A 25,254-nucleotide genomic window follows, 5' to 3' on the forward strand; every position below is an offset into this window, starting at 1 on the left:
ATATTTGATTTAAGGCAACGTATGTTTCTAGAGTACTAGTTGCTATTATAAGGCTAAGAAGTTATTTTCAGTGCTGTTTCTTAATTGTTCTATAGTACTCAATATGATACTAGTCATATGATGAAAGGAAATCTTCCCTCTTAATTAGCCTGTTTTTCCTCAATTAAAAAAAGTCTTACCAACTCTTATCACAAATTATTAATAAAATTAAAATTGATAAAACACAAAAGATGAATACAAGGTAATTATCCCTTTCTCTGTCAGGTATTCTTGGATAAGAAATGAATATTTCCTTCTAGTCTTTCATGATTAGTAACAAAAAGTAAAACCCAAGAGGTGGCCTAGCCTGACAAGATGGGGATAGAAGAAGTCTTGTTTAGGTGGTCATTATGGACCTGGTAATTAAAACAGAACTTTACTAAGAGGGACATAAATGGTCCCCTTAGCACTTTGGTTAGTAATTATCAGTAATAGAGGAAGGAAAATAATGTAGGTCTTCAGAAATCAGAGTGTCACGGGTGGAGGCAAGTTCCCCAAATCTACTATCTGGTTTTACTTTTGGACTGAAAGTGGATTAAAGACCATAGGCCCAGGTAACAGTTTATTGGGTAGAGAGTGAAGATCAGATATTCATGGATCTGCTAGATATAGTAAGCCAGATGACCATCATCCCTGTGGACTGTACTTAGATTAGCCATGGAATCCTTAAAGAGGTAAGAGGTTTGGGGGGAACCACCCTATGGGGTTAAATTAAGATGATATAGGAAGATGATCCATGCTTCCACTCCATACTGTTAACAAACAGCAGTGCCATGTGAAATTTCTACCCTCATGGCACATATGAAAGACACATCTCTTCCTCCAATAATGCGATGTGGAAGACCAATGAGAGTTGGTGCCTAAGAAATTGAAGGTGGTCACCCCTGTCACCTCCCCTCTCCTTGATAGATATGGTAGTATTTGTTAAGGATATCAGCTATTCCTCAGTTTATTGATTAAGTGTTACTGACTTAGTGAATGACTGTTTTTTCCATCCTGACACCCAGGGTTGTCAAGAACAATGCACTTTCATACGGAAAGGCATTTAATATACTTCTATTTGTTATTCAATTGTTTCAGTCATGTCCAGCTCTTCTTGGCAAAAATACTGGAGTGGTTTGTCATTTTCTTTTCCAGCTCACTTTACAGATGAGGAACTGAAGCAAACAGGATTATTAAGTGACTTGTTCAGGGTCACACAGCTAGTAAGCATCTGAAGCTGGATTTGAATTCATGAAGATGAGTCTTCCTGACTCCAAGCCCAGTGCTCTCTATCCACTGTGCCACCTTACTGCCTTCAATATACTTTCATAGCATGCCTCTGGAGAGGCACCCTACCCCACTCCCCACGTCCCCACCCTTTGCAGTTTTCTTTCATCATTCTACTGATAGATGGCATTGTAGCGGCTGGAGATTCCTCTGAGATCACCCGCTGCTATACAGGCAGTTGTCTGCTACTTCTGCTCTTATGGATGGAAGACTTTACCCTCAGAAAGATGGAGGAGCCTTCAAGATCAGTGCTATTTGGGGGGATCCAGTGGATCAGGCACATTCAGTCTATGCCCAACATGATGTGAGATAAAAGCCTGCCAATGGGTTTTCCAATCAATAAGGCAGGTGAATGCTTTGTTATCTTGTTAGGTTTTAGAGGGCCCATATTACTTATCTGGTGTCCTTACTATCATTTACAAAGAGAAACACCAGGATTTGAACACTTCACAGAACCACCATGACACCTGGCTCTGCCAGTTATGAGTCTACACTGATCCTCTACCAGGCTCAACACAATTTCTAGTGAGTCACTAAGTGACGAGATACCTGGGCAATTCATACAGTGGGCTGAACTCTGGGCTGCTCAGATGGCCTGTGACATTGCCTTACATATGGAAATAGAGCAAATCATCATTCATGGGTCATGGACTGTTGCCATGGGCCTGGCTTGGTGGTTGAGAACTGGACCAGTGGTAGAACTTTGTTCATTTTAGGAGGCCATGTTAGTACTCCCCAGTGCCCAGACAGTCTTTTCGCAGAATGAAATAATGCTGGGAACAAACTCACCCTTGCCATTTCTGTCTCATTGGGAGCAATTTCACTCTGGTCATGGAGGCAGGGATGACAAGTACTGCTGGGCACATGATTATTTTATCCCTTGTCCACTGATGAAGTGACAGTCATTGCTTCTGACTGTTGTGGTTGCCACCAGTCACATTCCCCACAGAATTCACATAGCTCAAGTTTACACTTTATACTCTGACAAATACCACTGATATTTTCTCAGGGAATGACATTGTTGTAACTGCTTGGCATGCCACAGCTGTGACTACTGCCTCCCTTACAGCCATCTTACTTCTGTTTCTTCTGACCAAGGATTGAATTTTACCTATGTAAGACTGGGTTCCCACAACATCGCCTTGCATTTATTTTCATTTGGCCTTCAGGCAGCAAGCTGGTAGGCTGAACACTAGAATGGACTTCTAAGACCGATTTGTTTCTTCATTCTGACCTTGGCCAAACCGACTGACTTCTTGTGAAGGCAGTGTCTGCTCTCATTCACCAACAATCTACTAAGTGATTCTCCTGCTCAGTTCTTAATACAAATCATAAGGATGAAGAGATACATGGTGAGTCCTTAGATCAAATCAATCAGTATTTATTAAGCACTTACTATGTGCCAGGCACTATGCCAAGCAATGAGAATATAAAGAAAGGCAAAAACAGTTCCTGCCCTCAAGGAGCACATATTCAAATGGGAAGAAAACATTCAAACAACCACGACAAATTGGGGGGAAATAATTGTAATCTCAAAAGGAAGGCATTAGGCTTTGAGGGCAATTGGGGACGTCTTCTTTAAAATGGTAATGATAGGGGCGGGGCCCAAGCCAAGATCTTCGCCCTTTGCCCCAAAGGGAATCTGACTCACAGGCCCCAGACCCTCATCTCCCTTTGAAAGCCTTAGGCTCCCTTTTGTCTATAGGCCCCAGAAAGGCCTTCTCTGGTCTCAAACTGTTCCTTAAGACTTCCTTTATCTCCTTTTGAAAGTCCTAGCCCCACCTTGATTTGGTGCAGATGCCTTTCAAACTTCTGTCTTCCTGTTCCCTCCATTATCTATTCCCATTGTCTATTCAATCTGTCTGACCTCCCCAATTAGAATTCTTACCTAGACCTCTTCAGTGAGATTTTAGCTGAGATTTGAACAACACCATGAGCCAGATGAGAAGGGAGAACATTCTAGGCATGGGAGACAGCGGGTAAAAAATCATGGAGATGAGAAAGAAAGTAGCTATGAGAACAAGCAAGGAGCTCAGTGTTCCTGGATTGTAAAGTACATAGAAGAAGGTAAAGGGTGAGAAGACTTGAAAGGTAAAAGGCTTTACATTTGTAAAGGGCTTTAAAAGCCAAAACAAGAGGATTTTTAATTTGATCCTGTAGGTAACAAAGAGCCATTAGAATTTACTGAATAAGGGGGAGGGTCAGACCAGAGCTTATGGAAGATCCCTTTGGCAGCTGAGTAGAGAGTGGACTAGAGTAGGGAGAAATAAGGCAGGGAGACCAACCAGCTAAGAATACATTACCAATCACTACAACCCCAGCACAATTTTAGGAAAAAAATTTTTTTTGTCCCTATCTTGTTTTCCTTAGGAGCTAGAAATCATCACAAAGAGAGATCTTTCCTTTTAGAAAAATGGAAAACGTTCCTCCTAACATCATGTTTACCTTTTCCCCTTATACAGTTTGGGCAAATCACTTCCCTGAAAACTTACAAGGGCTTGGAAGTAGAGGGAGAGACAGTGACCCAGCATACCTGGGTAAAGGAGAAGTGATAAATGGGGGAGGGTTTTTGCTTGAGTGACCTTTCTACAACGGCTCAGAGGTAAAAGTTAAAAGGTGCGCAGTGGGACCCCCAGAGAAACTTGGCAATTACTACAATACAGGCCAGAAAATTTCGTTCCATCTACTTAAGAGTACATGTCTATATGAAGGAGAGGCGGTAGGCCAAGGAACAGAAAACATGAAATGTGTGGCAGAAATAGGAAGAGAGCTGTTATCTCGTGTTGAGGCACAAGTTAAAAGCAAGGGCATTATAAACTCCTAGCTTCTATTTCCAGATACATTTTTGCAAATTTTTTGGAATGGAGGACTCCCCTGACTCCTACACTCCTCCTTTTGGTAATTGGTTGTCTGTTCCTAGCTGCTTAATGCTACATCTTATTGATCTCTGATAAGCCCAACCACTTTATAGCCCTAGTGACCCTACTACTATTCTGACTTCAGTGGGTAGCTGGAGTTTTTGCTGGGGTTGTTTTAAGAGTGCTGTACATGTTTCTTTCCCTGGGCATTTCACCTGTTACTACCTGGAACCTGAGGTCCAAGTAATTTTCCACTGGGTTCATAATATGATCTTGGTTCTAGTGAGGCACACTAGAACTGAGACCAAGGGGAGGAATGCTATGGGTGCCACACAATCTGCCCAGGCCTTAAGCCCAAAGGTTTGTCTAGTGTGAGTGATTCAAGGTATATCCCTTTGTCATGGAGACCCAGAACAAGAATATAGGTAGAATTATAAGGTATTCTTCTGTACCTGATTGGCAAATGCTCTAAGGCCTGCTTTTGGTAATGTGAAGAATCCACCTAAGTCAATACTAAGAAGGAGGTAAAATCTCTCCCCATCTGATGGGATTCTGGTTCCCAAATTAAAATTAGGCTATAGTTTCTATAAGTCCAGGCGCATCTCTGTGCCTAAGAATGGATAACCTGGAGAACTGTGCCTGTCAGTTCATATCTTTATTAAGTGTTTGTGTTATTGCTGTTGCTATCCATTTTAAGACACTTTTTTTGGGGAGGAGGGTGCTATTGCTGAAAGTACTATTTTGTATCAATCAATCTATTTTATTAGACTTGTAATTTCATCAGTAAGGGAAGGTCCTGGTAAGGGAGTATCTCTGCCAATGCAGATCAGCATCTTTTTTGCAACTTAAGAGTCTCAGTTGCCTGGGCACTAGAAACACACACAATAATATATGATAAATAAATTGTGAGCCTATAACCTCAAGTGCATAATTCTGAGTACAATCTCATGATCACACTGTTTTTCTTATATTGTGTCATATTGTGTCATGCACAGTATGAGTGCTTAATGAGGTAAAAATAATATTCTTACTCTAAAAACCCTGATATACATCAAAACTCTCTCCACACGTATATATTAAGCCACAAAATTTATATTTCTATATTGCATTCCATTTGCCAACTCCCATAAAAATCTGACAAAATTACCAGAGGTCAAATAATTCAAGAAAGTTGAGTTGTAATATTATATAACATATCCTTAAATAAGTAGGATTACACTTGTAAATCTCAATATATGTGTAGGATTACACTTGTAAATCTCAATATATGTGTTTTAATATATTTGGGTCAATTCTGAAAAGAGCAAGTTGTTTCCATGGAAAGGGAATCCACATTCAAAAAAGAATCTTTGCTCCTCGAAGGTAGGTGCTGTTTCATTTCTGTCTCTGGTAAGCATCAACCCCCCAGCACAGAGACTGATTCAAGGTAAATGCTTAATAAATGTTTGCTTCAAGATTGATTTCTTGAAAGAAGCTCACTTACTGCCCCTCTATAAGTAAATAAATGAATGAATGAATGAATGAATGAATGAATGAATGAATGAATGAATGAATGAATGAAAGTTAAGAGTAGCCTTTCCACTCTTAGGATCCCAAGAGGATCTAAATTTTTGATGTTCTTGTTATTGTCCAACAGGTGGAGCTATTGACCAATGAAAAGAAACATCTATCAGGGACAAACCCTAAGAAAAACTGCTAAAAATACTCTGATCAAACCTAAACCTTCTAAAGGCTTTTAGAAATATTTAGGCTCCTATTTCTTCCTTGCTCAGAAGTAAAATCTTCTGAGAAATTAACTGCATAATAAAATCAAAAGAAGCTCATAGATTATTGGATCATAAAGGTCTTCTACCTGCTGTGGTTAACATGGCAGAATTAGAATTCAGACCCAGATCCTTGAAATTCAGAGCCAGTGCTTTTTCCATCTCACCTCAGCCCAAGCTGTTGGTCACAAGGGGCAAGCTGTTCTGAGAGTCAGAAAATTTCCAAGAATTAATTTTGCTTCTGGGGGTGGGGGAGGCAAATAGGAAAAGAATTATGCTCTATTCTATGCTCTATTCTATTCAGTCATAACCTCCCCACTGTTAGGCATAAGTATGTTTAAAGTAAGAACTGTGTGATGATTCCTCCTTGAGTCATTTTGAAAGAGTTTAGGTTTATTTGAACTCTTATAGATAAGAACATGTATGACTAGGGACAGGTTGAGTGAGTGGAGAAGAGAAGAACTGTTAAGGGATTTCAACCAAAAGTACAAACAAATAAGGAGTATAAATGTTACAATAGCGTTTTGTTGGATTCATGAAAGCATTTTCAGTGTACCTCAGGAAATCTAGTGGTACTCATGCACAGAGATTAAGTTTGGCCCAGCGTTGTGGTACATAATGTAAAAGGTCACCTCTTGGTCTCCATACTGTAACCTCTTTTCCTGGAACAGAATTTGGAAAGAAGTTTGACTTTTTTTTCTAGTTCTCTTTTAGAAAATCAAGTGAACACAATATATGTGGCTGGAAAAAAAGATAATGGGAGATCTAGCGAAATAAGATCTGAACCAATCTGATAAGTGAATTTAACTCAACAGGCCTTTATTAAACAGCTACACCAAGTAGGGCACTGTACTAGGCACTTAGGGATTCAAAGATGAAAAAAGGAATAGACTGGGTCCTCATCTGCTGGGGTGTATTTCCACAAAAAAGAAGGAAAGGAATTTACATTTAAAGACTGAAGCGAAGACATCAGGAGGAATTAGAAGAGAGTAGCTAAGGTAAAATCTCCAGGGGAAAGTTAAAATGACATGGAATTACTTAACCTTGAAAAGAGCTGTGGAAAGATCTCATAGCTTTCTGATTGATGAAGGTGGTTTTATAGAAAGGATGCTGAGCAGTCAATGTCCATCTCCAAGCAGGATGGGGAAATTAAGGGATTTAGTTTAGATCAGAACTGAAGTGGAAGTGGGGGAGAAGATAGAAATTGAATTATTTTCCTATGCCTCGTTCCCTAACACGGTATAAACCAGTTTGTTCTAATTTCCTTCTTCCCTCAACGTGTCATGTTCACAAATAAGCCAAAGATGGTAATTAGAAAAGTGGAGAAAAGAAGCAAGGTCACGAGAGAAGAGAATTAAACTACCCTCTTTGTGGCAGTCTTTTCAGAACAGTTTTATTTTGCCCCCAAACTATAGATTGACAATGAGGTCAGTCAAAAAAAGATATGGAACACCTGTCTATCTCACATACGAAGTAAATGACAGGGAAAAATATCCTGGTGGTAACTACTACCTACTAAAGAAGCTTATGGAATCAACCCAATTTTTATCATTTCAGGATAAAATCTTACTTAAAGTTGTTTAGGTGTGGTTCTATCCAAAAGCAAGAGACCAGACCAAGTTACCTCTTAAGAGCACAGTCTATGACTAAGCAACTAACACAAGGCATACATATATAAAAACTCCCACTAGAACTAAAATAAATAATGCACCAAAGAGCTCTTATTTGGGAGGAGGGAGAGGAGAGAGAGGAATGGAGGAAATTTGGACTTGTGATTTATTTGACGTAGGGAACTTAATCGACCAATCAATCAATTTCCCCACCAAACAAACCAAACAAAATTAAAAAAAAAAATCCCAACCTTTTATGATCTATAATCTTATAGAATTGCCTGGGGCACTGAGGGGTTAAGTGAGTTGCCCAGAGTCACACAGCTAGTATGTGTCAGAGGCAAGACTTGAACTTGATGGTCTTCCGTCTGCTACTCCATTCTGTTCCTTATCTGAAAACTACTAGTAAAACAATAAAATTCATACTTACTATTTAGAAAATAAGGTAAACTAGTTCATTGTTATATGAAAGATTATCTAAATAACCCATAGATGGTCTAAACTCCAGATGTGTCTAATAATAACTAAAAAATTAATGTCCTAATGAAAACTGCCATGAAACACTAATAAATGCTTTATTTTAAAAAAAATAGACTTGAAGACCAAATAGATATTTAAAAATGAGTTGAAATACTGACTTGTAATAAATTGTATTGGTATACTTACCTCTGTGTCTCTGAACCTATCTTCATAGTCTAATCTGTCCTTCTCTACGGAAGTCAATTTTAGCTTTAAGTTAGATACTTCAGCCATGAGGTCCAATTTCTGAGTTTCTAGAGATGTTCTGCTCAGAAGTTCCTGATGAAAGAATGAAACATTTTAATACTTAAAACAATTACATTTAGTTCTGTGCTGTATATACAAGATTGCCTCAAAATAAAGAATTTTTCTACTGAAGTGTGAAGTTGGGCACCTTTATCAAGGCAACTTTTTGTGTAAGGATTAATTACATTTCTAAAATCCAAGCATTTTTTTTGACTATAAAGGCTTATCTAACCTCAAAAAACATAGCAAGTAAGGCTCCACTACTGAAGATTAAAGAAGTGGTATGGTGGTGGGAGAAAGCTGACTTGGAGTTCTTTCTGTATGGGATTTCTCTCCTTACTTACTGCTGAAGACTGACCCAAACCTCTCCCTCAAAGCAACAAAAATCTGTCAGATGATAATGTCTAAGAGAAAAATAACTAATACTTTTTTTAAAAATCCCCATATAGGAAAATAATATGAAAATTTTGGAAACAAAGTATATGCACAAATTAGAATTTTCCAAAAATATAAACAGAATTCTATTTTAAGATCCTCTTTCTTCATTTCCTCATGGGCTGGCACACAACTGTCTCAACTTTTTTCCTAAGATTTACCAGGCAAACTGAAGCACACCGAATAGAATTCAGTGCACCAACAGACCCAACAGTTGCAGTTCCCCACACTTAGCAGAAAATCGTCTGCTAGTGCTTAATTCTCTCTCCATACCTGCTGTAACATTTCTTCTGTAGCATTTAATTTCTCCCTGTGCTCTTCAAGACAAAACTCCAAATCACGAATCTTTTCTCCCTGAGCTTCCACCTGATCTGTTAATACGCTTACCTGAAAAGCATAAAATACTGACATAAGGAAAAAAGAATTGTACATCTCTGTCTGTTTCTCAATTCAATTCATAACAATACACATTGATTCCTCAATTTCTCTAAACTAAAAAAAGAGACATATAATTTACTCAACATTATGATATCAACGGTACATTTCACCTACACTTACACATTCACTTATTTTTGTTAATCCCTTTCTTCTGAAGAAATCCAAAGGGTCACCGTTAAAATATAGAGGAAACTTTACTAAGCACTTATATAATTATTTTATAGAGCCTTTATATAAATCATCGTTTGGCAAGAGCAGAATAAAAAGTAACTTTTGTGACTTAAATTAAAAGGGAACTATCAAGTCAGATAGATTTATGCCACTCAGATTTCAAAAGAGCTTAGAGAATTCAAAACCAGAACGTTTTTAGATGTATGTTTTTAGAGCACGATTAGACACCTTGAGCTGAATGCTTTCCATTCTAAAAGTTCAATGAAGGTACTATGAATTTAATCTTAATTTCATACATCAAATATTAAGACTTAAATCCACTTGGTTCACAATAACATGGTGTGTGTGTGCATGTGTGTGTGTGAGAGATATATTTATTCCGTCATTCTGAAGTTCAAATGGTTGCCATTAAAATATAGAGGAACTATTGCCAATAACCTATGCTTTGTACAAACATATACACATAAATGTGCTATCTGTGTACATTTATGCTGTATACACACATGTAATACACACACATAAGTGTGTATGTATATATATATATATATATATGCTAAATATAAACTAGAAAACTGCCTTGCCACTAAATTAAGATGAAATCTTTGTGAATATACTAAAAGAAAAGTTTAACACAAAATGACTACCTGGAGAACCAGAGATTCTTTATCATTTTCTAAACGTGCTAGCCTTTCTTGATATACATCTCCATTTCCAGATATACGTCCATTAGTCTGAAAGAGAAAATGATTAGATAAGAAGGAGACCCTTCAAAACTGGCACAATGTGAATAACCAGACCTCAAATCAAATGTAATACGGCTGCCACTGGCATTACCCAAAATATATACAAACGAGAGTGTAAGTTGATTCATAACACCCTTGATTTCAAAATAGCTTCTGTTAGCATGAATAAACATGTCAAGGATTTAACTTTCTTTCTCCCACCAGTCTAAACAGCTTCTTCTGAAGCAGAAAAATCTGACCAATGGGATTGTTACTGACAGGCAATGCTTCTTCTACTGCTTCTTCTAGATCTACGTGGAGACTTATTCCATACCTAAGGAAGTATCCCCTCCATCAGTTAGTCAACGAGCATTTATTCATCCCTTATTATGTGCCTGGCACTGTGCTAAGTACTAGGGATACAAAGAAAGGCAAGTTCCTGCCCTCAAGAAACAGCCTATGGGGAGACAATATGCAAATAACCATATATACTCTTCCCCTCCCCTCCCTTCTCTCCTTTCCCTTCCTTTCTTTGTCTATAAATATTATAGCAAGTATGGAGATAGAACAAGCACTAGCAGATTATTTTCTACTCAATGTTAGTAGATTTCAAATCTTTATATTGTCGGGTCCATTGTCATACTGAATTCTATTAGGTGTGCTTCAATTAGGCTAGGAAACCTTAAGAAAAGATTTGGGATGGTTATGTGCTAATTCATGAATGGGATGGTAATGTCAGTGGGAAAGCTCTAGCAACACCGAGGGTGAGATGAAGACTGGGACAACTTGGAAAGGCGTCTTGCAAAAGGTAACATGTGAGCTGTCATCTCAAAAAACCATGTGTTTTTTGTATTGCTTCTAGGTCAATCTAGATGGTAGTCATGATATCATTTTCATTTTCATATTCAATCCTATGAAATTTTTTTTCTTTTCTTTTTTTTTTCCAGGCAATTGGGGTTAAGTGACTTGCCCAGGGTCACACAGCTAGTGAGTATCAAGTGTTTGGTCTGAGCCTGGATTTGAACTCAGGTCCTCCTGACTTCAAGGCCAGTACTCTATCCACTGTGCCACCTAGCTGCCCCCCTGAAATTTTTCCTTAGGAAAAGGAGAGTTGGCACCCACAGGCCATCAATTCTCTGACAATCTAGATCTCATCTACCCTCAAGGCTCAACTTAACTCCTTCCTCAAAGAATCCTTCCAATGAACATTTCCCCATCAGTTTCATCAGCACTCTTTCTCTGAATTCTGGCAGCAAATATTGCCGATAAGTCATCACTGTCCTTGCCTAGCACAGTTTATGCTTTTCATTGTTTATATCTTGTTCACAATGAAATCTAAATCATGTCTAGCACAGAGTCACAAGAATTGAAGGTGTTCAGAAAATGTGTTAATAATTAATGTGTGTTCAAAACATGCACTTCTTTTGGAGGCAACTACAGTTTTGTTTTTCAATTATACACAAGTCTGGAGCTCATGAAAATGGGTAAAAATCATGAATAAAGACTTTCTCAAATACATTTGCAGTGAGGAGGGGGTGTCTAGATCTGAATTTTGCTGTGGAAGGAATTCCCATTGTGGAAATTGCCCCTACTGACGTGGAACAGCAATTCTTCTATAACTTACAGTCTTAGAAAACAGCTTAGTGCCTGAAATTGCCAGGATATTGAAAGTTTAAGTGATTTACCCACGGACACCCAGTCAATGTTAGAAACAGGACTTAAACCCAGATTTTCCTGAATATGAGTCTGGCCCTCTTATCTATTACGCCACATATTTCCAAATACAACATGTCAGTATATAGAAGAAAATTTTCCATGACTGCAGAGCATAAGCTCAAGTAGCATTTTCCATCTCCTGAATACATGCCACTCCTAAACTCCATTTGGACACAATTCCATTCAGATCACGGAGGCCAGATGAAGTCCTAAGGGCAGGAATTGGTGGGTGTAGCCAGTGCAATAATTAAAAAGCTAAATTTTATTCTGTCGTGTCCAATTCTTTGTGACCCCATTTGGGCTTTTCTTGGCAAAGATGCTGGAGTGGCTTGCCATTTCCTTCTCCAGCTCATTTTACAGATGAGGAACTGAGGCAAACAGGGTTAACACAGTAAGTGCCTGAGGCCGGGTTTAGAACTCAGCTCTTCTTGACTCCAGGCCCAGCACCCTATCCACTGTGCCATCAAGCTGCCCTCCCCTACCTCCTCACCCCCAAAAACTAAATAGGACTGAATAGATCAAGCTTTATGACCAACAGACAAAACAAAACATTGCTAAGGGGATGCCTCATAAAAAGAGTTACACTATTATACATTACCTCCTCTATTTTTATAAACATGAGCTAAGTTTGTGACAAGCAAAAATCTGAGGTCTTGAATATATATCATGAGTATGAAATACTTTACATATTATTTTAAAACATTTACCAAGATTTTTGTCTGTAACATTACATGAATTCAGGATATTTCCTTCTAAAATGTAGTGTAATACTATTATATGGTAACTGACAAGAGCTCGTGAAGAGTCAGGTCCTAATTCAGTAAATATATGATAAGTACTCGGAGATCAAATTATCAGTACTAACTATTTGTCAGCACACTCCCTTTCAATTATTACAACTTAATTTTGCCTTTTTAAAAAAACTATAATGGCCTGAATTAAATTTTCTGAATTATCAGCAGTTTCCAGGAATGGTTTGAATGAGTATTAGCTCTAAGGGCTTCCATGAAAAATGAGAAATGTCTCTCTTGGGACTTGCCCTTGGAAAAAGAAGCAGTGTATAAGACAAGTTTTTAATTTGAGAAAATGCTCATCTTTGTTAAATATAGTTATGCATGATTAGTTTTAATTACAAGTATTAATTGCCATCTAAAAAAACAATTCAATATACATGAATCACATTTTCTGAATAGATACACTATACTGTGTGGAGTTTGGATTTTTTTTTTAATGAGGCATGAAAATTCTATTAAAAACAGAAATCTTTCATTCTGACTAAAGGAAATTATTAAAAAAAAAAAGTGGGATTAGCAGTGCTGTATTCCCAAAGGGGCATATCTGATAAACAAAATGAGATGTTATGGAACTTCTTCTCCAGAAAACTCTGAAAGAGAAAATAGAAGGAAGGAAGGGAAGGAAGGGAAGGAAGGGAAGGAAGGGAAGGAAGGGAAGGAAGGGAAGGAAGGGAAGGAAGGAAAGGAAGGGAAGGAAGGGAAGGAAGGAAAGAAAGGAAAGGAAGGGAAGGAAGGGAAGGAAGGAAGAAAGGAAGGAAGGAGAGAGAGAGAGAGAGAGAGAGAGAGAGAGAGAGAGGGAGGAAAGAAGGAAGGATGGAAGGCAGGCAGGAAAGAAAGAAAGAAAGAAAGAAAGAAAGAAAGAAAGAAAGAAAGAAAGAAAGAAAGAAAGAAAGAAAAAAGAAAGAAAGAAGAGGGAGGGAGGGAGGGAGGGAGGGAGGAAGGAAGGAAGGAAGGAAACCTCAAGAAAAAGCAAATTTAATTTCCTAAGCCTGGGCTTACAGCAAGTTATCTCCCAAGAAAACAATGACTAGATATAAGAAAAAAAAACTAATACTACAGGAAAACAAGAAAAATTAAGATCTACTAGAAGAATAAAACATCATGTTTTTGCTATTATGTAAAAAATACTTATGCTTACAATCTAGAGCTTAATGGGAACCCAGAAACAATCTAGTCCCTCATTTTACAAATGAGGAAACTAAAGTTCAGGAAGATTAAGAGACTTATTCAAGGTAACACAGTTAAGAAAAGATATCCCAACTCTATGAGAATGGGTGGAAGTGTCTTTTTACTGGAGAGGAAAACTTGGTGGGAAAGGGGAGTAGTGTTATAATGTTACAAAAAAGTTATAAATGTTACCCCAAAAAAGTGAGTTATTGAAGTAGTTTAAATAAATGTACCATGGGGGCAGCTAAGTGGTACAGTGGATAAAGCTTGGAGTCAGCCTTGGAGTCAGGAGGACCTAAGCTCAAATCGGACCTCAGATATTTGACACCCGGTAGCTGTGTGACCTTGGGCAAGTCACTTAACCCCGACTGCCTCACAGAAAGAAAGAAAGAAAGAAAGAAAGAAAGAAAGAAAGAAAGAAAGAAAGAAAGAAAGAAAGAAAGAAATTTACCATAGAAAACAGTCTATAAGTAAACATTTATTAAGTACCTACTATTTGCCAGGCACTGTGGAAAGCACTGGGGATGCAAATACAAAAAAATAAAGGTAGTCCCTACTCTCAAAGAGTTTTTTATTAATCTAATGGTGAAGATAACACTCAAAAAAAAAAAAACAAAACTGGAGAGGTACCCAGCATTGGGACATGATGGAGAAGTCGAAAGGAATATAGCCAGGTAGGAAATGAAGAGGCAGCTGGCCTGGGCATTCTCATTTTCATGAGGTTCCAGGAAGACACTTCTGCTCTGCTCTCCAAGTAGGAGGGCCTTAGGGGCAGATGCTACTATCAAGGTATGAGTACTACAAACTGTCAGGATGAAAGGGTTCTTGGGTGGGGCATGATAGAGAAGTTCAAAGGAGTAGGAAATGTCTTGCTTCATTTGCTGGTCCTTCACTTAGGCAGTGAACTCCTGGCTAGGAAATTCCCTTTATGAATACAGATCAGCAACTCTATCAGTCTTACAGTTACATGAAGGTACTGAGAAGCGAAATGATTTGCTAAGTGTCCCACAACCATTATGGGTCAGTCAAAACTTGGATCTAATTTCCTAATTCTATCCGCTTTGCCAGGTTGCTCTCTCTCTCTCTCTCTCTCTCTCTCTCTCTCTCTCCTCACCCTGTCTCCAGGTCAAAAAGAAACATAACTCCCCAAAATCCACATCTCTCTTAATCTTAAGCTAGGTTCTGCATGTGGCCCCATTGCGCTGGGCATCATGCAGGAAGGCTTCTGGGGGCAATAAGAACTTCTTGCACTAAAGCAAGTGAGTCTCTGTCTTCAGTCACATTCTGGCTTACTGACTCCTCTCTCCCCCAATATCTGCCGAGTGCCTTTTCTCTTCCTATCAGTATTTCCCAATGGATGTAAGGGTTTGGAAGGGTGTCTATGTTATTTATTCTATCATCTCTCTGTATTCTATCTTGTCCTGATGCAGCTGAGATAGGTTATTCACAAGTTCCAGGGCTGCTTGCTGAAATACAGAAAATGGAGGGAGGATAGAAAAAGCTTGTCCTGGTATTGGGACTTGGATGATGAGAAGAGGTAAGAATTTGGAGTTACTACCACATGATTTCCATCATATTGCCAAGTACTATATTCACCTTACAAGTACCACAATGAGTGAGTACAGTATCAATATCCTTTGATCCAGAGATTCTACTATTAGGCTTATACCCCAAGGAGGACATTCATTGATAAGAAGAAAGTTTCTAATTACACTAAATATATTTATAGCAGCACTAATTTTGGCAGCAAAGAACTGGAAACAGGAGCAGCTAGGTGGCATAGATAGAGCACTGGCCCTGAAGTCAGGAGGACCTGAGTTCAAATCCGGCCTCAGACTAAACACTTGACACTAGCTGAGGCACTTAACCTCAATTGCCTTAAAAAAAAAAACCTGGAAATAAAGTAGATGCCCATTGATTTGAGGACTAGCTAAACAAATTGTAGCATATGAATGTAATGGAACATTATTGTACTGTAGGAAACTGTGAACATAATGAATATAGAAAAGCATGGAAGGACTTGTATGAACTGATACAAAGTGAACTAAGCAGATCCATGAAAGCGACCTACACAATGTAAAAGAAAGATTACAAAATGATCAAAAGCGAATACCGCAATGTAATCTAATGGTGAAGACAACACATCCCACCCACCCCCAAAAAAGCAGGAGAGGTACTCAGCATTGGGACGTGATGGAGAAGTTGAAAGGAGTACAGCCAGGTAGGAAATGAAGAGATGCAACAATGAAAAAGAGAGTATAATCACAAAACAACCAAAAGTGAACATTGCATAATGAAAAACAAGTAGAGCCCCAAAGAGAAAGGAGAAGATGGCTCCTCCAACTCCTTTGCAGAGGGGGTAGGTCCACTGGTGTGGTACATTGAATTTATTTTCAACTTTTGATGTATTGATCAGTTTTGCTAGTGGTTTTTTGTCTTCTTTTTCTTTAAAGAGTTTTTAAAAAAGATTTCTCATAGCTTTATATATAATACTTGTTTTCTGTATATGGAAATGCTCATCTTATTTGATGTTTATTAAGTTAAAAATGTAAACAAATTAATTATGAAAAAATTATTTCTTATATGGGATGGCTCTTTAGGAGACAGCAGAAGTAATGGGAAAAATTCTGATGTAAAAAACAAAAGATATTAATAAGAAATTATCAAAAACTACAAGCACTAAGGACATCAAATTTTTCACTGAACTTTGTCTTCCCAAAGATTATAATCAGGAAGTGGGTTTAAGGGAGGAAGAGGCTCTAATTCTATCCAAGGTCTCATGATCCCTTCAGAAGTACCAAAGTATGGAGTACCAGAAAGAATACTGGATTTAGGGTCAAGTTCTGGCAGTCTCACTTATTCTATGACCTCAATTCACTTTGCTTTGTCCATCAGTTAACTCATCCCTAAAATGAAGGTGTCAATACTCATATGACCTCAGGGCAATTGTGATATTCTTCTTCTTCCTCATCAATAACAACCTATCCCTCCGACTTTACATAGCACTTTGTTCCCAATTCTCTAATGCACTCATGTTACTTTTTTTTGGCTAGGCAATGGGGTTAAGTGACTTGCCCAGGGCCACACAACTAGTGAGTGTTACGTCTCTGAGGCCAGATTTGAACTCAGATCCTCCTGGCTACAGGGCTGGTGCTCTATCCACTGTGCCACCTAGCTGCTCCATGTTACTTTCTAATATAGTTATCTAATGATGTCATATTCCTTACTAGACTAAGTTTCATGAAAGCACATTATCTTACTTAAAATCCAATCATAAACATTCTGTAAAGACTTATTAAACACTATTATGTGCCAGGCACTGTGCTAAGCACTGGATTTCTACCAAAGAAAGCTCAGCATACATACTCTTTATACATTACTATTCAAAACAATTTGATGAACTGACCAGACGTTCTCAAAGATTTATTGAATTTAAGAACATTCATGCTCAATTAGTATCCAGCTTTTCTTAGCACACTTAATTACACCAAACGTAATTCAAAGTAGAATTAACTAACTCATTATAGTGTTAATAATCACAGTGGAGAGGAGGTCAGGAAAAGTCCATGTATGAGAATTCAGCACTTTTGGTGATAATATTATTATTTTGCTTCAAAATAATACATACATTTGAAGATACAAAGACAGTAATCCAGCCCTACTGCCACAAGCTGGTAGGATTTCGGTTATACTAGGGGAAAGCATATTTAACTCTCAGAAGAACCTGATTTGGGGCCAGATGAGTTCCTCAGTGAATTCTACCAAACATTTAAGGAACCTTTAATTCAGTACTATATAAACTATGAGAAAAAGAAGGAATCCTACCAAATGCTTTTTATGATACAACTATGGTACTGATGCCTAAACCAGGAAGAGCTAACCCAGAGAAATAAAATTATAGACCAATTTCCCTAATGCATATTGATGCAAAAACTTCAAATATAATAATACTAGCAAGGAGATTACAGCAATATATCACAAGGATCACACACTCTGATCAGATAGGATTTATACTAGGAAATTAGATTCATGCTAACATATGGGAAAGAGATGGGACCTATGATTTCATGAGTATGGGGTATTCCCAATGAAGAAACTCCTGAGAGTTGCCTAAAAGAGTTGGAAGTCCCTTAACAGGATCACAGAGACAGTCAAATGAGAAATCATATCTTATATCATTAAAAAACAATCAGATAGAAATGGACACACAGTCTGAATAACCGAACTAAGAAATTTGGCATACACACTCTGTATAATGGTCACGACCATTAAAAAAAAAAGAAAATAACTACATTAGTTACCTTTCAAAACTTTTTATACAGGGAGGTGATCACGAAAGATGAAACAGAAAATGAAACTGCAAAGTTTTTTCAATAACAGAATTAGTATCAACTAGAGAAAAGATTTTTGCACAAATTATTCTAATAATGTGTTTGCTTTTTATTTGAATCATCAACACTTTGCATAATGTCTGGCACACTATAAATTCTTGCTTAATAAATACTTATTAATTATGGTGTTATATATAGGGAATTAACACAAAGTCAAAACCCATTCCCCAATGAATAAATGGTCAAAGAGTATCAAGTAGATCTCAAAAGAAGAATTGCAAACCATTAATAGCCATAATAAAATACTATTTCAAATCACTAAGAGAAATGATATTAAAAAATACTTTTTTAAAAAAACTGAGGATTCACTTCCCACCTAGCAAATAGGTAGATTATAAAAGGTACCGATGGAAAGACAGGTACACTAATACATTGCTGAAGGAGCTGTGGATTCTAGAAAACAATTAGGAATTATGCTAAGAAAGTGACTCAAATTTCCACATGCTTTGGTTCAGAAATCTAATTGGTAACATCCTTGGTACTGATCCAAAGAAGGTAAAAGACAAGAGAGGCTGCATGCACACCAAAATATAGCAACACTTTTTGTGGTAGCAAAGAATTAGAAACAAAATAGATACCCATCCATTGGGGAATGGCTAAACAAATTATGGGACACGAATGGAATACCCTAAGAAACAACAAATATTCAGAATACAGAAAAGTATGGGAAATTTATATTAAGTAATACAGAATGAGATAAGGAGAGCCAAATACATCATGATTACAACAATATAAGTGGTAAGAAAAAGAGTCACAGCGAAAACTTCATGCTGTGTACTTATACTGATCATGCTTTGCCTTAGCCAAAGAACTAAGAATAAGTAGCTCCCTCCTTTGAGCATGGTGGACTATAGGTGTGAATGATTATGTCTACTGCCAGAGAGAGTTGGTGAACTGGTGAGTTTGAATGAACTACTTCCTCCTACCCTCCCCCTTCTTTTTTAATCTTTATTATTCTTAAAATATGGCTTATTGGGGAGGGGAAGGTGAAAGGATATAATCAGATATGAAGGTGATGTAAGGGATTAATAAATATATTCTATCTTTAATAAGACCATTAAAAAACAGTTTAACAAGGGCTATGTAGTTTACTAATGCCCAGTGTAAGGTGAAATACCTGTAGCCTAAAGGCAATAGGAAACAATTCCAGCATCATATGCCTATGCTTATGAGAAGGTAGTATCTATATCAGAGCTACAGATGTGGTTGGCAGAATTAGGCAGAAAGGAGGCAGCTAGGTGGCGCAGTGGATACAGCTCCAGTCTTGGAGTCAGGAGAACCTGAGTTCAACTCCGACTCTGATACTTGACACTAGCTGTGTGACCCTGGGCAAGTCACTTAACTCCGATTGCCACACCAAAAAAAAAAAAAGAAAAAAAAAGAAAAGAAAAGAAAAGTAAATGGGCCTTATTGGGGTAGCTAGGTGGTGCAGTGGATAGAGCACTACCTCTGGAGTCAGGAGGACCTAAGTTCAAATGGGGTCTCAGACACATAAAAACTCACTAGCTGTGTGACTGGGCAAGTCACGTAACCCCAACTGCCTCAGTAAAAAAAAAAAAAAGAAGAAGAATTAGTAAGGCCAAACCAGGCCTGAAGAAAAGACAAGAAGGGTCAACATGGGGATTTTTCCTGGCTTCATGAAGAATAGGTGCTGGTAAAAATGTCTTTTAAAAAATACATTTCCACACTTCAATTTCCATCCTCAAAGTGTTAGCTCAAAGTAGATAGTTCCCACTCATCACATACACAATTAGATACAGTGTGGCAGGCTGAAATTGGAGTCACAGGACTTGAGTTAGAATCCTAGCTCTGTGAGTTACTTACTGCCTGGGTGACCCTGGGAAAATTGCTTCATCGCTTTGGTCTTCATGTCCCTCATTTCTTAAATTCAAGAATTTGGACAAGTTGACCACTAAGGTCCCTTCTTGCCCTAAGACGGTCTACTGTGCTATGATCCTAAATGATCTAAACGCATTGTTTGGGGATGAAGCTGTGGGGCTATCCAAGACACAGTTCCTCTTTGCAAAATTCCTAGAGTTATAGGACAAGGGCTATGGAAACAGGAGAAGAGGGGAAAAGAAGTGATTCAGAAGGTCTCCTGCTATGTCCCAACAGCTCAAGGACCCAAGCTCTATTCTAGGAGTATGAACTTTACAAGTTCCCCAGACCTGGAGATAGAACAGGAGCTCCTTAAGAGTTCGGAGCAGTCTAAGAATATGCTTTTTAAAAGACCAAGACCAGAAGTACTAATCTCTTTCTTCTAATTTCTCTATTATTATTACTCTAGAAAGTTAAAAAGAGTCATCTTTCATGAATCAAGCTTGAACAGTAACCATACTTTGGGAATTCCATTAAGATCTGACCCTCCCTAACTGTACCAAAGTGGTTGACCTGCAAATGAGAATTCAACTGCCTCTAGCAGATGACTAATTAGCATCAGAGGAAAATTTTCATTAGAGGTTGCCAGAAGGAAAAGTTCAAATAGCTTTCATCTTAGATGATTTCTTTCAGACACAACATGGTATAGTGGTGAGTATAGGATATGGAATAAAAGATCTGGGTTCAAACACTGGCTTTGCCATTATATTATTGTGTATAATCGATAAGATCTATTTTTAATCTTATTATGATACTGCACTGGTGCATGATATGAACATTCATCTTCAGTCCATTTAATGTGAACATCAGTCCATGTCAGTGACCAATGCACTCTGCGCTAGAGTATGCCCAACAGGTGGGGTACAAGTATTTCTGATTTGTTCTGAAGTATCTTACCTTCTTGCTGTGAGTGAACATGAGCAAATGGCAGGAATTCTAACCTTTTGACTGTCTTGAGTCGGGCCAGTCTACAACTCTGTGACACTCTATTGATTTCTTTGACTCTTAGAATCAATTGTCATTACAATGATAAGGTTCCTACCAGGGCATCACAGCTTCACTATAATCCCAGGTCCCATGAAGTCCCCACTAAATAAGACCCTGGCTGGCATCCATCTCTCTACTTTGTCACTGTCCCGCCCCAAATGCATTTGCCACAATTAAGTTCTTAAATATTTAACCAGTTATGGCACCATTCCTCAGTAATGCAGATGGCAGTGCCTTAGTGAATGCTCTTTAAGGATCACTGTGGCTGAAAACAATGAGACTTCTGGTGATTAGCCTATCACCAATGAGTCTGCCCAGTGAGCCAGTGTTTCCAGCCTTCTGTTTTCCCCAGCATAATCCTCAGAAATCCAAGATCACCTGTATGCCAAACTGACACATCAGATGGTGGAAATGATCTCAATGAAAGAAAAATGGCTTATTCTTTACTTGACTTATATAAGAATTTTAAGTACACAAACAGGCTGGCCAGAGAATCTCCGATTTAAACAAAAAAAGTCTCAGAAAGGTGAAATAACTTATGTTATAAAATAAGTAATCAGCAGAGGCAAACTGAGAATATGAAAATCTAGTCATTTATGTCAGGAGCTGGGTCCACTATGAGGTCATAACTCTAACCCTCCAGTATTCATACTGATTTATTAAATATAGCTAGTATTTTTTGGATGTATGGTGTAAGAAGACTGGAAAGAGGGGATATGTCATGAAGGGCTTTGAATGCCAAACAGAGGATTTTGATCATGGAGATGATAGAGTCAATGGAATTTTTTGATCAAGGAGTGATGTGGTCCAACTACCACTTTAGGAAAATTTACAGAGGATGGAGTATTTAGAAATTAATTGATTGACTGACTGATTGATTGTTTGATTAAAGAGCACTAGTCCAACTTCCTTATTTTAAAAGTGGGGAATCTGAGGTCCAGAGAAGGGAAATGACTTGCCTAAAGTATGTAGGGAATTGCAGAGCTAAGATTCAAAGGGATAGGCCACTGGTGGCTCTGCTCTCTCCCTACTCCAGTTCATTCTCCATAAAATTATTTCCATAAAGTGATGGTCATGATGGGGTGTGGCCCAAGCCGAGGTCTTTGCCCCTTGCCCTAAAGGGAATCTGGCTCCCCTTTTGTGTACAGGCCCCAGCCCCTCATCTGCCTTTGAAAACCTTAGCCTACCTTTTAATTTCATTCAGATACCTTTCAGTTCCTTCATTATCTATTCCCATTGTCTATTCAATCTCTTAGACATTCCAGTCTCTGGGAATTCTCACCCAGACCTTTTGCCCAGACCATTTTCCCAGACCCTTCCCTGGTCACCCAAAGTATATAAGATCTACCCTGGCCCTCATTCGAGGCTGAGAAATCTCAGGCCTACAAGGCTGAGGACCTCTCATGCCCACTCATCTTTACAGGCGTCACCCCGCTGACAATCTCTCGTGCCCCAAAGGCAGAGCCTTTCTCATGCCCGCCTGTCCTTACGGGTGTCACCCGGCCTATAAGTTTTGCCACCAATAAACTTTTCCTCTGGCTGAAGATTTGAGTTGAATTCTTTCAGGCAGGGCCCGGTACCGCGATCTTGAGGTCCCAGCACCCCAAAACCCCTAGACCTCTTCAGTTAGACCATACCACCTCACTCCCCACCCCCACCCCAAATCAATAAATATGGAGGCTCCTACTCACCTGCATGATCTAAATCATCTACCTGGCATTCAAAGCCCGTTATAACAAGCCCCTCCCCTCCTAGTCTTTAACACCTTACAATCCCCACCTCCACTATGTATTCTTCTCCCTCATACTCTTCAATACAATGACACTGGCCTTGCTATTCCTCTAACAACATTCTATCAGGGCATTTTCTCTGGCTATCCCCTATGCCTGGAATGCTGTTTCCTCCCCTCCCTCCCCACTCACCCCCTCCCCGACCCCGCCACCTCCAAGCTTTTATGTTTTCCTTCAAAAACAGCTAAAATCCCACCTTCTAAAGGAAGCCTTTCCCAGTCCCTCTTAATTCTAGTGCCATCCCTCTGTTGATTATTTCCTACTGATCCTGAATATAGTTGGTTTGCTTATTGTCTTCTGCATAAGATTGGGAGCTCTGTAAGATCAGAGACTCTTTGTATCAAGAATGCTGAGCTTAAAGCCTGGCACATAGAAGGCACTTCATCTCTAAAAGTGAAGGAAGCAGTGTGGACTAGAAGAAAAGGCTGTGGCTCTGGAGTTAGATGCCCTAGATTCAAATCTCACTTCTGGTGCTTACTTCTAGTTGTTTGACCTTGAACAAGTCAATGAACCTCCTTGGCCTTCAGCTTCCTCATCTGTAAAACAAGGGGGCTGGATTAAATAGCTAGCTCTAGCTCTGTGTCTATAAGCCTAAGTAATTACCTTTTATTTACTCATATTAAAAGCACCTACTAGTTATCTATTAACATTCAAACATTACACAAAAAACCCTACTTTTACTATTCATTATTATATTAAATACTTTATTGATAAAGAGCTTTTTTTTAAACCATATGAGAAATTCTTGTTTCTAAAAGAGTAGTACAAGCCTACAAGCTAGACAGAATCAGTTCAGCCTTAAAGTTTAATATCCTTTATATAACATGTTCTTAGTTTTAATAATTTTCCATTTAACTTTTGAAGTTGCTCATGATACAAAGTCTCTTAAAGTAACAACATTAGTTAGCTAGAGACCAAACATCCCAAGTGGGAAAGAGGAAACCAATTTTATGGGAGGAAACAAGGGTGAATCTAATGAGGGGTTTGCCTTAAGTATGGAAACACTCCAGTTAGAAATCACCAAAAATAAGTGAGATTTTAATTCTTACAATTGGTTTTATTAATAAGTATTAGGAATTTGTTCTAAATGTTGAATTTGCTCCTCCTTGTCTTCCTGAACATATTGTGGGTTGATTTTTACATTCTTCACCAGTAAGATAGCTTTCATCATAACTAAAATCTACCATTTTCCTTACTAGGATGAGAAATGATAAAAATGCTAGATTTTTTTCCCCCATTCTGTTTTTTGGAGAGTGTAATTCAGTAGAGTATGAGCACTTTCCCAAAGCCCATTTTCTTTAGGTTAGGAATTCTTAGTGTGGGCACTCTTTGAGGCCCAGGAGGATTGAGAATTTGGACAAGGAAAAAATAACCATCTTTATTTTATATACTCACTTATAAAATTTAGCATTTTCTTTGATCATAAATTTCAAAAAAACAGCATTTTGAGAAGGGGTCAGTAGTTTCCCCAGACCATCATGACACAAGAAGGTTAAGAATTTCTATTATATTGCAAAAGCCATGGTAGCCTTGAGCAGAGCAAAAGGAAGAAATATGGAAAAGATGATTCTTGCATGTGGTGGGATGGTTATATTCTCTTGATGGCATAAAGGTCGATGAAATCATTCAGGCTGGAATGTCTTTACTGAAATGTTACATGAAAGCATAGACTTCCATTTTTATCAGTTGAATCAAGAAGGTCATACAAAAAGAACTTCAAGGCATTTGGAACAGGAATTTTTATTCCCAGCCTCCTAAGAGTTTCAAAAGAATTTTTTTAACTGAGGCAGTGAACCCGGCCTCTAAAAAGGATATACTGACACTTCTATTCAAACATAAGTTTCTGAAATTGATGATACTACTCATCTTTTTAAAAATTGCTCTGGTATACAAATAAAGCTAATGTCCTTTTTTACTCAATAAATAGGCTTTCTCTCTGCAAAACAACTTAATATGAAAAAAATTAATAGAATAGTTTTAAATAGAAGGGAAATTCAAGTAATTAAAATGATCTCTTTGAAGATGGTTAATTCTTGATTAAATAAGCATATATTCAAGGCCAATAAATCACACTCCCACAAACTCTCAAACATGATATTTTAAAAATAGCTTTCATCGTATTTATCTGTTTAAAAAGACAAGCCATCTGGTTCACCACTAACTTCTTCAAATGCAGTTAGCAGGAAAGATTTCTTATCTTATTTCTAATACTCTGAGGAAATTATCTTCCTTTTTAGAAAGCTGAAGGATGTAGGAAGATTCATCATCACCTCTATAGATAAACAACTTGGGATGCCTGCTACTCCATAATAACCAAGGACAGCTATAGATCAGACCAAGGACAGGCCAAGAGAGGATTCATTCTCATTTGGAAGGCCAGATAAGACTGTTTTTCAAAAGAACAGAATGTGCATATTGAATGCAGAAAGAAGGCATTGTGGATCCTGAGAACAATACAAAG

At 38.1% G+C, this 25,254-nt stretch overlaps 1 protein-coding gene across 9 annotated transcripts in view; it reads right to left on the reverse strand.

Annotated features, from left to right (window-relative positions):
* PPFIBP1 (PPFIB scaffold protein 1) overlaps nucleotides 1–25,254 on the reverse strand; it is a 205,792-nt gene that overhangs the window by 47,854 nt on the left and 132,684 nt on the right. For all 9 annotated transcript variants that reach the window (XM_020977165.2, XM_020977167.2, XM_020977163.2 and 6 more), the window contains 3 exons: nucleotides 9,993–10,079; nucleotides 9,013–9,126; nucleotides 8,206–8,337 (listed from right to left, as the gene is read on the reverse strand). In XM_020977165.2, coding sequence (XP_020832824.1) covers nucleotides 8,206–8,337; nucleotides 9,013–9,126; nucleotides 9,993–10,079 — 333 coding nt within the window. The remainder of the gene's footprint in view (nucleotides 1–8,205; nucleotides 8,338–9,012; nucleotides 9,127–9,992; nucleotides 10,080–25,254) is intronic.

Source organism: Phascolarctos cinereus, unplaced genomic scaffold, assembly GCF_003287225.1.
Source record: "Phascolarctos cinereus isolate Bilbo 61053 unplaced genomic scaffold, phaCin_HiC Scaffold_1;HRSCAF=81, whole genome shotgun sequence".
NCBI lineage: Eukaryota > Metazoa > Chordata > Mammalia > Diprotodontia > Phascolarctidae > Phascolarctos > Phascolarctos cinereus.